This window comes from Phasianus colchicus, chromosome 39 (genome assembly GCF_987193195.1).
Source record: "Phasianus colchicus chromosome 39, bPhaCol1.hap1.1, whole genome shotgun sequence".
Lineage (NCBI taxonomy): Eukaryota > Metazoa > Chordata > Aves > Galliformes > Phasianidae > Phasianus > Phasianus colchicus.
The window spans coordinates 972511-985013 of NC_143474.1; the positions used below are offsets into that span (position 1 = coordinate 972511).

The window sequence follows — 12503 nt, forward strand, 5'->3', positions numbered from 1 at the left end:
TTGATCGATTTTTTTATATAACCCCAAATAAAATTCTCCATTTTTTCAGGGTCGGCCATGTTTTTTTTCCGGGGGGGGGGAGGGGGAGTTATTTACACTTCCGGTGAGGGGGCGGAGCTTCGCCTCCAATACGTTTCTATGTACACGCATCCATTGGGGAGGTGGGCGGGGCTTATGTACAGGGGGCGGGGCTTGAAAGGCATGCGGGGGGGGGAGCATGCGGGGAAGTTGGGGGAGGGGCAAGATGGCCGCCGAGTCACGTGGGTCCGGTCAAGATGGCCGCTGTCATGGTGGAATGGATCCAAGATGGCTGCCGAGACACGTGGGTTGATCCGAGATGGCCACCGAGTCAGGTGGGTCGAGCCAAGATGGCTGCCGAGTCACGTGGGGTGAGCCAAGATGGCCGCTGTCGTGGTAGAGTAGATCCAAGATGGCTGCGGAGTCACGTCTGTCAATCCAAGATTGCCGCCGAGTCACGTGGGTCGAGCCAAGATGGCCGCCGTGGTGGTGGGACGAAACCAAGATGGCTGCCGAGTCACGTGGGGCGAGCCAAGGTGGCCGCTGTCATGGTAGAGTGGATGCAAGATGGCTGCCGAGTCATGTGTGTTGATCCAAGATGGCCGACGACTCACGTGGGTCGAGACAAGATGGCTGCTGAGTCACGCCTGTCGATCCAAGATGGCCGCCGAGTCACGTGGGTGGAGCCAAGATGTCTGTGGTGGTAGAGTGGATCCAAGATGGCTGCTGAGTCACGTGCGTTGATCCAAGATGGCCGCTAGGTCACGTGGGTCCAGTCAAGATGGCCGTCGTGGTGGTGGGATGGATCCAAGATGGCTGCCGTGGCGATGTAGGTCGATCCAAGATGGCGGCCATAGATCCAAGGTGGCCGCTGCGGTGGATCCAAGATGGCCGCTGGGTCACGTGACTCGAAGGAAAATGACAGCCGTGACAATGTGGGTCGATCCAAGATGGCCGCCGCGTCACGTGACTCCACCCGGGACAGCCGCCATGATTGATAGTGTGGGTCGATCCAAGATGGCGCCTGTGGACCCAAGATGGCCGCTGCGGTGGATCCAAGATGGCCGACGAGTCACGTGGGCTCATCCAAGATGGCCGCCACATCACGCGACTCAACCCCAGGCGGCCGCCATGACGGTGCGCGTCGATCCAAGATGGCCGCCGTGTCACGTGACTCCACCCAAGCCGGCAGCCATGATGGTGGGGTCGATCCAAGATGGCTCCCAGGAACGTCACGTGATCTTCCCAGCGCGTCACGTGACCTAAGCGTGTTCTTAGCGTGTTGCGTGACCCGACCGCACGCCGGGATCCTCACAGGGTACATCCATGTCCTTAGCGTGTTGTCACGTGACCTAAGCGTGTCCTTAGCGTGTTGCGTGACCCGTGGAATGTCATGAAGTCAATCCATGTCCTTAGCATGTGCCATGACGCTGGCGTGTCCTTAGCATGTCCAATGACTTCAGCACGTCTGAGGAATGTCAGATGATGAACCCACGCCCTTAGCGTGTTCCGTGACGCAAGCATGTCCTTAGCATGTTCCCATACCTGAAGCCTGTCCGAAGCATGTTACATGACAGCCTCACGTCCTTAGCATGTTCCATGACCTAAGCATGTCCTTAGCATGTTCCTATACCCACACGTCCACCGAAAACCACACGACGAACCCACCGTGACCTAAGCATGCCCTTAGCGTGTCCTTAGCATGTCCTTAGCGTGTCCCACCTCACGCAACGCCACCACCACCACCACCTCGGCCCATCCTTCACCTCATCCCCCCTCCCCCCCCCCCCACACACACACTTTAGCGTGTCCTTAGCGTGACCTTGGCGTGTTGGAGCTGGCGAGACGGTCGGACGCGTGTCCTTAGCGTGACCTTGGCGTGTCGTTGGCGTGTTCAGGCGCGTTGTGGGATGGGGTGGCTGACCCTCACGCAGCCCCAGTATCCGGCTCGTAGCAAACACGCTCCGGCCCCCGCCACCAACACGGCCCAACACGCGTGTAGAGCCCCCCAGCGACGGGCTGCTGCCCACGTCCCCACCTGTAAGACCAGTAAGGACCAGTATGGACCAGTACGGACCAGTCAGGACCAATTTGGACAAGTATAGGGTGAGTATGGGCCAGTATGGGCCAGTATGGACCAGTAGAGACCAGTTTGGAGCAGTATAGAACCGGTAAGGACCAATATGGACCAGTATGGACCAATATGGACCAGTATGGACCAGTTTGGAGAAGTATAGACCAGTAAGAACCAGTATGGACCAGTAAGGACCAATATGGACCAGTATGGACCAGTTTGGAGAAGTATAGACCAGTAAGAACCAGTATGGACCAGTAAGGACCAATATGGACCTAAAAGGACCAATATGGACAAGTATAGGGCCAGTATGGACCAGTATGAACCAGTAAGGACCAATATGGACCGGTATGGACCAGAATAGACCAGTATGGACCAGTTTGGTCCAATATGGACCAGTATGGATGAGTATGGACCAGTTTGGAGCAATATAGACCAGTAAGGACCAGTAAGGACCAGTATGGACCAATTTGGACAAGTATAGGGTGAGGATGGGCCAGTATGGGCCAGTACAGACCAGTAAGGACCAATATGGACAAGTATAGGGCCAGTATGGACCAGTTTGGAGCTATATAGACCAGTAAGGACCAGTATAGACCAGTATAGCCCAGTCAGGACCAATATGGACAAGTATGGGGCCAGTATGGACCAGTTTGGACCAATATGGACCAGTATGGATGAATCTGGACCAGTTTGGAGCAATATAGACCAGTACGGACCAGTCAGGACCAGTATGGACCAATTTGGACAAGTATAGGGCGAGTATGGGCCAGTATGGACCAGTACAGACCAGTAAGGATGAATATGGACAAGTATAGGGCCAGTATGGACCAGTATGGACCAGTTTGGACCAATATAAACCAGTATGGATGAGTATGGACCAGTTTGGAGCAATATAGACCAGTACGGACCAGTATGGACCAGTCAGGACCAGTATGGACCAATTTGGACCAGTATAGGGTGAGTATGGGCCAGTATGGACCAGTACAGACCAGTAAGGATGAATATGGACAAGTAAAGGACCAGTATGGGCCAGTATGGACCAGTTTGGAGCAGGATAGACCAGTAAGAACCAGTAAGGACCAGTATGGACCAGTACGGACCAGTACGGACCAGTCAGGACCAGTCAGGACCAATTTGGACAAGTATAGGGTGAGTATCGGCCAGTATGGGCCAGTATGGACCAGTAGAGACCAGTTTGGAGCAGTATAGAACTGGTAAGGACCAGTACGGACCAGTATGGACCAATATGGACCAGTATGGACCAGTTCGGAGAAGTATAGACCAGTAAAAACCAGTAAGGACCAGTAAGGACCAATATGGACCTAAAAGGACCAATATGGACAAGTATAGGGCCAGTATGGACCAGTATGAACCAGTAAGAACCAATATGGACCGGTATGGACCAGAATAGACCAGTATGGACCAGTTTGGTCCAATATGGACCAGTATGGATGAGTATGGACCAGTTTGGAGCAATATAGACCAGTACAGACCAGTATGGACCAGTATGGACCAATTTGGACAAGTATAGGGCGAGTATGGGCCAGTATGGACCAGTACAGACCAGTAAGGATGAATATGGACAAGTATAGGGCCAGTATGGGCCAGTATGGACCAGTTTGGAGCAGTATGGACCAGTATGGACCAGTACGGACAAGTATGGACCAGTCAGGACCAATATGGACAAGTATGGGCCAGTACAGACCAGTATGGACCAGTATGGACCAGTATGGACAAGTATAGGGGGAGTATGGGCCTATATGGACCAGTAGAGACCAGTTTGGAGCAGTATAGAACCGGTAAGGACCAGTATGGACCAGTATGGACCAATATGGACCAGTATGGACCAGTTCGGAGCAGTATAGACCAGTAAAAACCAGTATGGACCAGTAAGGACCAATATGGACCAAAAAGGACCAATATGGACAAGTATAGGGCCAGTATGGACCAGTATGAACCAGTAAGGACCAATATGGACCGGTATGGACCAGAATAGACCAGTACGGACCAGTATGGACCAGTATGGACCAATATGGACCAGTATAGGGTGAGTATGGGCCAGTATGGACCAGTACAGACCAGTAAGGACCAATATGGACAAGTAAAGGACCGGTATGGACCAGTATGGACCAGTTTGGAGCAGGATAGACCAGTAAGAACCAGTAAGGACCAGTATGGACCAGTATGGACCAATATGGACAAATATGGACCAGTATGGACCAGTATAGGGCCAGTATGAACCAGTTTGGAACAATATGGACCAGTATGGATGAATCTGGACCAGTAAGATCCAATATGGACCAGTATGAACCAGTATAGACCAATTTGGACCAGTATGGACCAGTTTGGAGCAGTATAAACCAGTAAGGACCAGTATGGATGAATATGCACCAGTAAGGACCAATATGGACCAGTACGAACCAGTAAAGACCAATACGGACAAGTATGGGCCATTATGGGCCAGTATGGACCAGTATGAACCAGTATAGACCAATATGGACCAGTATGGACCAGTTTGGAGCAATAAAGACCGGTAAGGACCAGTATGGACCAGTATGGACCAGTACGCATCAGAATAGACCAGTAAGGACCAGTATGGACTCCCAGTGCTCCCAGATCCCCCTCCCAGTCCCTCCCAGTCCCTCCCAGTTCATCCCAGTCCCCCATATCCCACTCCCACTCCATCCCAGTCCCTCCCAGTTCATCCCAGTCCCCCATATCCCACTCCCACTCCATCCCAGTCCCTCCCAGTCCCTCCCAGTCCCTCCCAGTCCATCCCAGTCCCTCCCAGTTCCCTCCCAGTCCCTCCCAGTCCCTCCCAGTGCTCCCAAATCCCCCTCCCAGTGCCCCGTATCCCCTTCCCAGTCCCTCCCAGTCCATCCCAGTCCCCCATATCCCCGTCCCAGTTCCCTCCCAGTCCATCCCAGTCCCTCCCAGTTCCTCCCAGTCCCCCATATCCCCGTCCCAGTTCCCTCCCAGTCCATCCCAGTCCCTCCCAGTCCCTCCCAGTCCCCCATATCCCCGTCCCAGTTCCCTCCCAGTCCATCCCAGTCCCTCCCAGTGCACCCAAATCCCTTTCCCAGTGCCCTATACCCCGCTCCCAGCCCCTCCCAGTTGCCCCCCAGTCCCTCCCAGTCCCCCCAGTTCCATCCCAGTTCCTCCCAGTCCGCCATATCCTCCTCCCAGTCCCTCCCAGTCCATCCCAGTCCCTCCCAGTCCCCCATATTCCCCTCCCAGTCCCTCCCACTCCCTTCCCAGTCCCCTCCCAGTCCCTCCCAGTCCCCCTTAACCCCCTCCCAGTCCCTCCCAGTCCCTCCCAGTGCCCCATATTCCCCTCCCAGTCTCTCCCAGTTCATCCCAGTCTCTCCCAGTGCTCCATATCCCCCTCCCAGTTCCCTCCCAGTCCCTCCCAGTCCCCCATATTCCCCTCCCAGTCCCTCCCACTCCCTTCCCAGTCCCCTCCCAGTCCCTCCCAGTCCCCCTTAACCCCCTCCCAGTCCCTCCCAGTCCCTCCCAGTCCCCCATATTCCCCTCCCAGTCTCTCCCAGTTCATCCCAGTCTCTCCCAGTGCTCCATATCCCCCTCCCAGTTCCCTCCCAGTCCCTCCCAGTCCCCCATATTCCCCTCCCAGTCCCTCCCACTCCCTTCCCAGTCCCCTCCCAGTCCCTCCCAGTCCCCCTTAACCCCCTCCCAGTCCCTCCCAGTCCCTCCCAGTCCCCCATATTCCCCTCCCAGTCTCTCCCAGTTCATCCCAGTCTCTCCCAGTGCCCCATATCCCCCTCCCAGTGCCCCGTATCCCCTTCCCAGTCCCTCCCAGTCCCTCCCAGTCCATCCCAGTCCCCCATATCCTCCTCCCAATCCATCCCAGTGCCCTATATCCCCCTCCCAGTCCCTCCCAGTCCCTCCCACTCCCCTCCCAGTCCCTCCCAGTCCCCCATATCCTCCTCCCAATCCATCCCAGTGCCCCATATCCCCCTCCCAGTCCCCTCCCAGTCCCTCCCAGTCCCTCCCAGTCCACCATATCCCCCTCCCACTCCCTCCCAGTCCCTCCCAGTGCCCCATATCCCCCTCCCAGTCCCCCCAGTCCCCCCAGTCCCTCCCAGTCCCTCCCAGTCCCCTCCCAGTCCCCCCCAGTCCCTCCCAGTCCCTCCCAGTCCATCCCAGTCCACCATCACCCCCTCCCAGTCCCTCCCAGTCCCCTCCCAGTCCCCTCCCAGTCCCCCATCACCCCTCCCAGTCCCTCCCAGTCCCCTCCCAGTCCCCCCCAGTCCCTCCCAGTCCATCCCAGTCCACCATCACCCCCTCCCAGTCCCTCCCAGTCCCCTCCCAGTCCCTCCCAGTCCCTCCCACTCCCCTCCCACTCCCCTCCCAGTCCCCTCCCAGTCCCCCATCACCCCTCCCAGTCCCTCCCAGTCCCTCCCAGTCCCTCCCAGTAGACTCACAGCCAGGCCGGTGGCGGAGGCGGCCATCAGCAGCCCCAGGAAGAAGCAGCAGAGGCAGCGGCGGCGCGGGTAACGGCGGCCAATGGAGGAGCTGGGGGGAAACGGGGCATTGGGGGCTGCGGGGTCTGCGGGGTCTGTGGGGTCTGCGGGGTCAATGGGGGCAATGGGGGAAATGGGGGCAATGGGGGCAATGGGGGCAATGGGGGAAATGGGGGAAATGGGGGAAATGGGGGCAATGGGGGAAATGGGGGCAATGGGGGCAATGGGGGCAATGGGGAAATGGGGGCAATGGGGGATTGGGGTCAATGGGGTCTGTGGGGTCAATGGGGGCAATGGGGGCATTGGGGTCTCTGGGATCTGTGGGGTCGATGGGGGCAATGGGGTCAATGGGAGCAATGGGGTCAATGGGGTCTAAAGGGGGCAATGGGGTCAACGGGGGCATTGGGGGCTGCGGGGTCTGTGGGGTCTGTGGGGTCTGTGGGGTCTGTGGGGTCTGTGGGGTCAATGGGGGCAATGGGGGCAATGGGGGCAATGGGGGATTGGGGGCATTGGGGGCAATGGGGGAAATGGGGGCATTGGGGGCAATGGGGGCAATGGGGGAAATGGGGGCAATGGGGGATTGGGGGCATTGGGGGCAATGGGGGAAATGGGGGCATTGGGGGCAATGGGGGCAATGGGGGCAATGGGGGAAATGGGGGCAATGGGGGATTGGGGGCATTGGGGGCAATGGGGGAAATGGGGGAAATGGGGGCAATGGGGGAAATGGGGGCAATGGGGGCAGTGGGAACATTGGGGTCAGTGGGGACATTTGGGGTCAATGGGGGCAATGGGGGCAATGGGGGCAATGGGGGCAATGGGGGAAATGGGGGCATTGGTGTCAGTGGGGGCAATGGGGGCAATGGGGGCAATGGGGGTAATGGGGGCATTGGGGTCATTGGGGTCAATGGGGGCTGCGGGGTCTGTGGGGTCTGCGGGGTCAATGGGTGCAATGGGGGATTGGGGGCATTGGGGGCAATGGGGGAAATGGGGGAAATGGGGGAAATGGGGGCAATGGGGGCATTGGGGGCAGTGGGAACATTGGGGTCAGTGGGGACATTTGGGGTCAATGGGGGAAATGGGGGCAATGGGGGCATTGGGGGCAATGGGGTCAATGGGGGCAATGGGGGAAATGGGGGCAATGGGGGAAATGGGGGCATTGGGGGCAATGGGATCAGTGGGGTCTGTGGGATCTGTGGGGTCGATGGGGGCAATGGGGTCAATGGGGTCTAAAGGGGGCAATGGGGTCAATGGGGGCAATGGGGGCTGTGGGATCTGTGGGGTCGGTGGGGTCAATGGGGTCAATGGGGGCAGTGGGGGAAATGGGGGCAATGGGGGCAATGGGGAGATTGGGGTCAGTGGGGTCTATAAGAACATTGGGGTCAATGGGGAGATTGGGGTCAATGGGGACAATGGGGGCAATGGGGGCTGCGGGGTCTGTGGGGTCAATGGGGCAATGGGGGCAATGGGGTCAATGGGGCCAATGGGGGTAATAGGGTCAGGGGGGAGATTGGGGTCAGTGGGGTCTGTGGGGTCAATGGAATCAATGGGGTCAATGGGGGCATTGGGGGAAATGGGGGAAATGGAGGCAATGGGGGCAATGGGGTCTAAAGGGGGCAATGGGGTCAACGGGGGCATTGGGGGCTGCGGGGTCTGTGGGGTCAATGGGGGCAATAAGGAAAATGGGGTCAATGGGGGCATTGGGGGATTGGGGTCAATGGGGGCAATGGGGTCTGTGGGGCCAGTGGGGAAAATGGCATCAATGGGGTCAATGGGGTCAATGGGGAGATTGGGGTCAGTGGGGTCAGTGGGGTTCGTAAGGTCAGTAGGGTCAATGGGGTCACTGGGGTCAGTGAGATCAATGGGGTCAGTGGGGAGATTGGGGTCAGTGGGGTCTATGAGAACATTGGGGTCAATGGGGTCTGTGGGGGCAATGGGGGCAATGGGGGCCATGGGGTTTGTAGGGTCTGTGGGGTCAGTGGGGTCAATGGGGACAATGGGGGCAATGGGGGCAATGGGGGAAATGGGGGCAATGGGGGAAATGGGGTCAGGGGGGAGACTGGGGTCAGTGGGGTCTGTGGGGTCAATGGAATCAATGGGGGCAATAGGGTCAATGGGGGCCTTATGGGCTTTGGGGGCAATGGGGTCAATGGGGGCTGCGGGGTCTGTGGGGTCAATGGGGGCATTGGGGAAAATGGGGGCAATGGGGTCAATGGGATCAGTGGGATTTATGGGATCTGTGGGGTCGATAGGGGAAATGGGGGCAATGGGGGCAATGGGGTCAATGGGGTCAGTGGGGTTCGTAAGGTCAGTAGGGTCAATGGGGTCAATAGGGTCAATGGGGTCAGTGAGATCAATGGGGTCAGTGGGGAGATTGGGGTCAGTGGGGTCTATAAGAACATTGGGGTCAATGGGGACATTGGGGTCTGTGGGGTCAATGGGGGCAATGGGGGCAATGGGGGAAATGGGGGCAATGGGGGCTGCGGGGTCAGTGGGGTCTGTGGGGTCAATGGGGTCAATGGGGAGATTGGGGTCAATGGGGACAATGGGGTCAGTGAGATCAATGGGGTCAGTGGGGTCAATGGGGTCAGTGGGGCCTGTAGGGTCTCTTTTGGGGTCTCTTTTGGGGTCATTTTGGGGTCACACTGAGATACACTTAGGGTCATTTTTGGGGTCACATTCGGGTCCCTTTTGGGGTCACTTTTGGGTCCCTTTTGGGGTCACTTTTAGGGTCCCTTTCAGGTTCCCTTTTAGGGTCCTTTTTGGGGTCCCTTTTGGGGTCACTTTTAGGGTCCCTTTCAGGTTCCCTTTTAGGGTCCTTTTTGGGGTCCCTTTTGGGGTCCCTTTTCAGATCACTTTTGGGGTCACTTTTGGGGTCCCTTTTAGGGTACCTTTTGGGGTCACTTTGGGGTCACTTTTGGGGTCATTTTGGGGTCACATTGAGGTACATTTAGGGTCCCTTTTGGGGTCATTTTGGGGTCCCTTTGGGGGTCCCTCTTGGGGTCTCTTTGGGGTCCCTATGGGGTCACATTGGGGTCTCTTTTAGGGTCACTTTTAGGGTCCCTTTTGGGGTCTCTTTAGGGTCACTTTTGGGGTCTCTTTTGGGGTCCCTATGGGGTCCCTTTTGGGGTCCCTTTTGGGGTCCCTTTTAGGGTCCCTTTTGGGGTCTCTTTGGGGTCCCTTTTAGGGTCACTTTTAGGATCCCTTTTGGGGTCCCTTTTGGGGTCACTGTTGGGGTCCCTTTTGGGGTCAATTTTAGGGTCCCTTTTGGGGTCTCTTTGGGGTCCCTATGGGGTCACATTGGGGTCTCTTTTGGGGTCCCTATGGGGTCACTTTTGGGGTCCCATTTAGGGTCCCTTCCAGGTTCCCTTTTGGGGTCCCTTTTGGGGTCACTTTTGGGGTCTCTTTGGGGTCCCTTTTGGGGTCAATTTTAGGGTCCCTTTTGGGGTCTCTTTGGGGTCCCTATGGGGTCACATTGGGGTCTCTTTTGGGGTCCCTATGGGGTCCCTATGGGGTCACTTTGGGGTCTCTTTTGGGGTCTCTTTGGGGTCACTTTTGGGGTCTCTTTTGGGGTCCCTATGGGATCACTTTTGGGGTCCCTTTTGGGGTCCCTTTTAGGGTCTCTTTTGGGGTCCCTATGGGGTCACTTTTGGGGTCCCTTTTGGGGTCCCTTTTAGGGTCCCTTTTGGGGTCTCTTTGGGGTCCCTTTTAGGGTCCCTTTTAGGATCCCTTTTGGGGTCACTTTTGGGGTCCCTTTTGGGGTCCCTTTTGGGGTCTCTTTGGGGTCTCTTTGGGGTCCCTTTTGGGGTCACTCACACTTTCCTGCAGTGGGGACATCGTGCCAAGGTGCGATCCGTGAATTCCGTCCACTGTGGGGGAAATTTTAGGGTCATTTGGGGGAGGATTTGGGGGTCATGGGGTCAATTTGGGATCATTCGGGGTCATTCCGGGTCACATTGGGGTCATTTGGGGTCATTGGGGCCATTTGGGGTCACATTGGGGACATTTGGGGTCACATTGGGGTCATTTGGGGTCACGTTATGTCATTTGGGGTCATTGGGGCAATTTGGGGCCATTTTGGGGTCATTTGGGGTCACACTGGGGTCATTTAGGACCATTTGGGGTCTGTAGGGCCATTTGGGGTCACACTGGGGTCATTTGGGGTCATTGGGGCCATTTGGGGCCATTTGGGGTCATTTGGGGCCATTTAGGGTCACATTGGGACCATTTGGGGTCATTGGGGCCATTTGGGGTCACATTGGGGCCATTGGGTGCCATTTAGGGTCACATTGGGGCCATTTGGGGTCATTGGGGTCATTTGGGGTCATTTGAGCCCTTTTGGGGTCACATTGGGGCCGTTTGGGGTCATTTGGGAACAATTGGGATCATTGGGGCCATCTGGGGTCATTTGGGGTCATTGGGGCAATTTGGGGCCCATTTGGGGTCATTTGGGGCCATTTAGGGTCACATTGGGGCCATTTGGGGTCACATTGGGATCATTTGGGGTCACTGGGGCCATTTGGGGCCACATGAGGTCATTTAGGGCCATTTGGGGTCATTTGGGGCCCTTTGGGGTTCTTGGGGCCATTTAGGGTCACATTGGGGACATTTGGGGTCATTGGGGCCATTTGGGGTCACATTGGAATCATTGGGGCCATTTGGGGCCATTTGGGATCACATTGGGGCCATTTGGGGTCATTTGAGAATAATTGAAATCATTGGGGCCATTTGGGGTCACATTGGGGTCATTTGGGGTCACTGGGGCATTTTGGGGCCACTTGGGGTCATTTAGGGTCACATTGGGGACATTTGGGGTCATTTGGGGCCATTTGGGGTCATTGGGGTCACATTGGGGCCATTTGGGGCCATTTTGGGGCCATTTGGGGCCCTTTGGGGTCATTGGGGTCATTTGGGGTCATTTGAGCCCTTTTCGGGTCACATTGGGGACATTTGGGGTCATTTGGGAACAATTGGGATCATTGGGGCCATTTGGGGTCATTTGGGGTCATTTTGGGGCAATTTGGGGCCCTTTTGGGGTCATTTGGGGTCAATTTTCTGCCATTTTGGGTCATTTAGGATCATTTTGGGGCATTTTGGGTCAATTTTCTGCCATTTTGGGCCATTTGGGGTCAATTTTCTGCCATTTAGGATCATTTTGGGGCCATTTTGGGCCATTTTGGGTCATTTTGGGTCATTTTGGGGCCATTTGGGGCCATTTTCTGCCATTTTGGGTCAACTGAAAGCCATTGGTGGCCATTTAGGATCATTTTGGGGCCATTTTGGGTCAATTTGGGGCCATTTTTGGTCATTTTGGGTCATTTGGGATCATTTTGGGGCCATTCTGGGTCATTTGGGGTAAATTTTGGGCCATTTTGGGTCAATTTTCTGCCATTTTGGGTCAATTTTCTGCCATTTAGTGTCGTTTAGGGTCATTTTGGGGCCATTTGGGGTCAATTTGGGTCAATTTTCTGCCATTTTGGGTCATTTTGGGGCCATTTGGTGCCATTTTGGGCCATTTTGTCACCTTTTATGGTCATTTTGGATCAATTTGGGGCCATTTTGAGTCATTTGGGGTCAATTTTTGGTCATTTTGGGTGGACTTTGTGCCATTTAGGGCCATTTTGTGACATTTTGTGGCCATTTTGGATCAATTTGGGGTCATTCTGGGTCAATTTTCTGCCATTTGGGGTCATTTGGGAGACACTTTGGGACAATTTTCTGCCATTTTGGGTCAATTTTCTGCCATTTTGGGCCATTCTGGGTCAATTTTCTGCCATTTTGGGGCCATTCTGGGCCATTTAGGGTCATTTTGGGGCCATCTGGGGTCAATTTGGGTCAATTTTCTGCCATTTTGGGTCAACTGAAAGCCATTGGTGGCCATTTTGGGTCCATTTTTGGGCCATTTGGGGCCATTTTGGGTCAGTTTTCTG

At 55.9% G+C, this 12503-nt stretch overlaps 1 protein-coding gene across 1 annotated transcript in view; it reads right to left on the bottom strand.

The window, feature by feature from the left end:
- Window positions 1–918: 918 nt before the first annotated feature.
- Window positions 919–12503, bottom strand: part of PIP4P1 (phosphatidylinositol-4,5-bisphosphate 4-phosphatase 1) — a 29512-nt gene continuing 17927 nt past the window's right edge. Inside the window, exons 5-7 of the mRNA XM_090130136.1 lie at window positions 10390–10442; window positions 6538–6628; window positions 919–2056 (exon numbers count right to left, since the gene is read on the bottom strand). Coding sequence (XP_089986262.1) covers window positions 1913–2056; window positions 6538–6628; window positions 10390–10442 — 288 coding nt within the window. The 3' untranslated portion in view covers window positions 919–1912. The remainder of the gene's footprint in view (window positions 2057–6537; window positions 6629–10389; window positions 10443–12503) is intronic.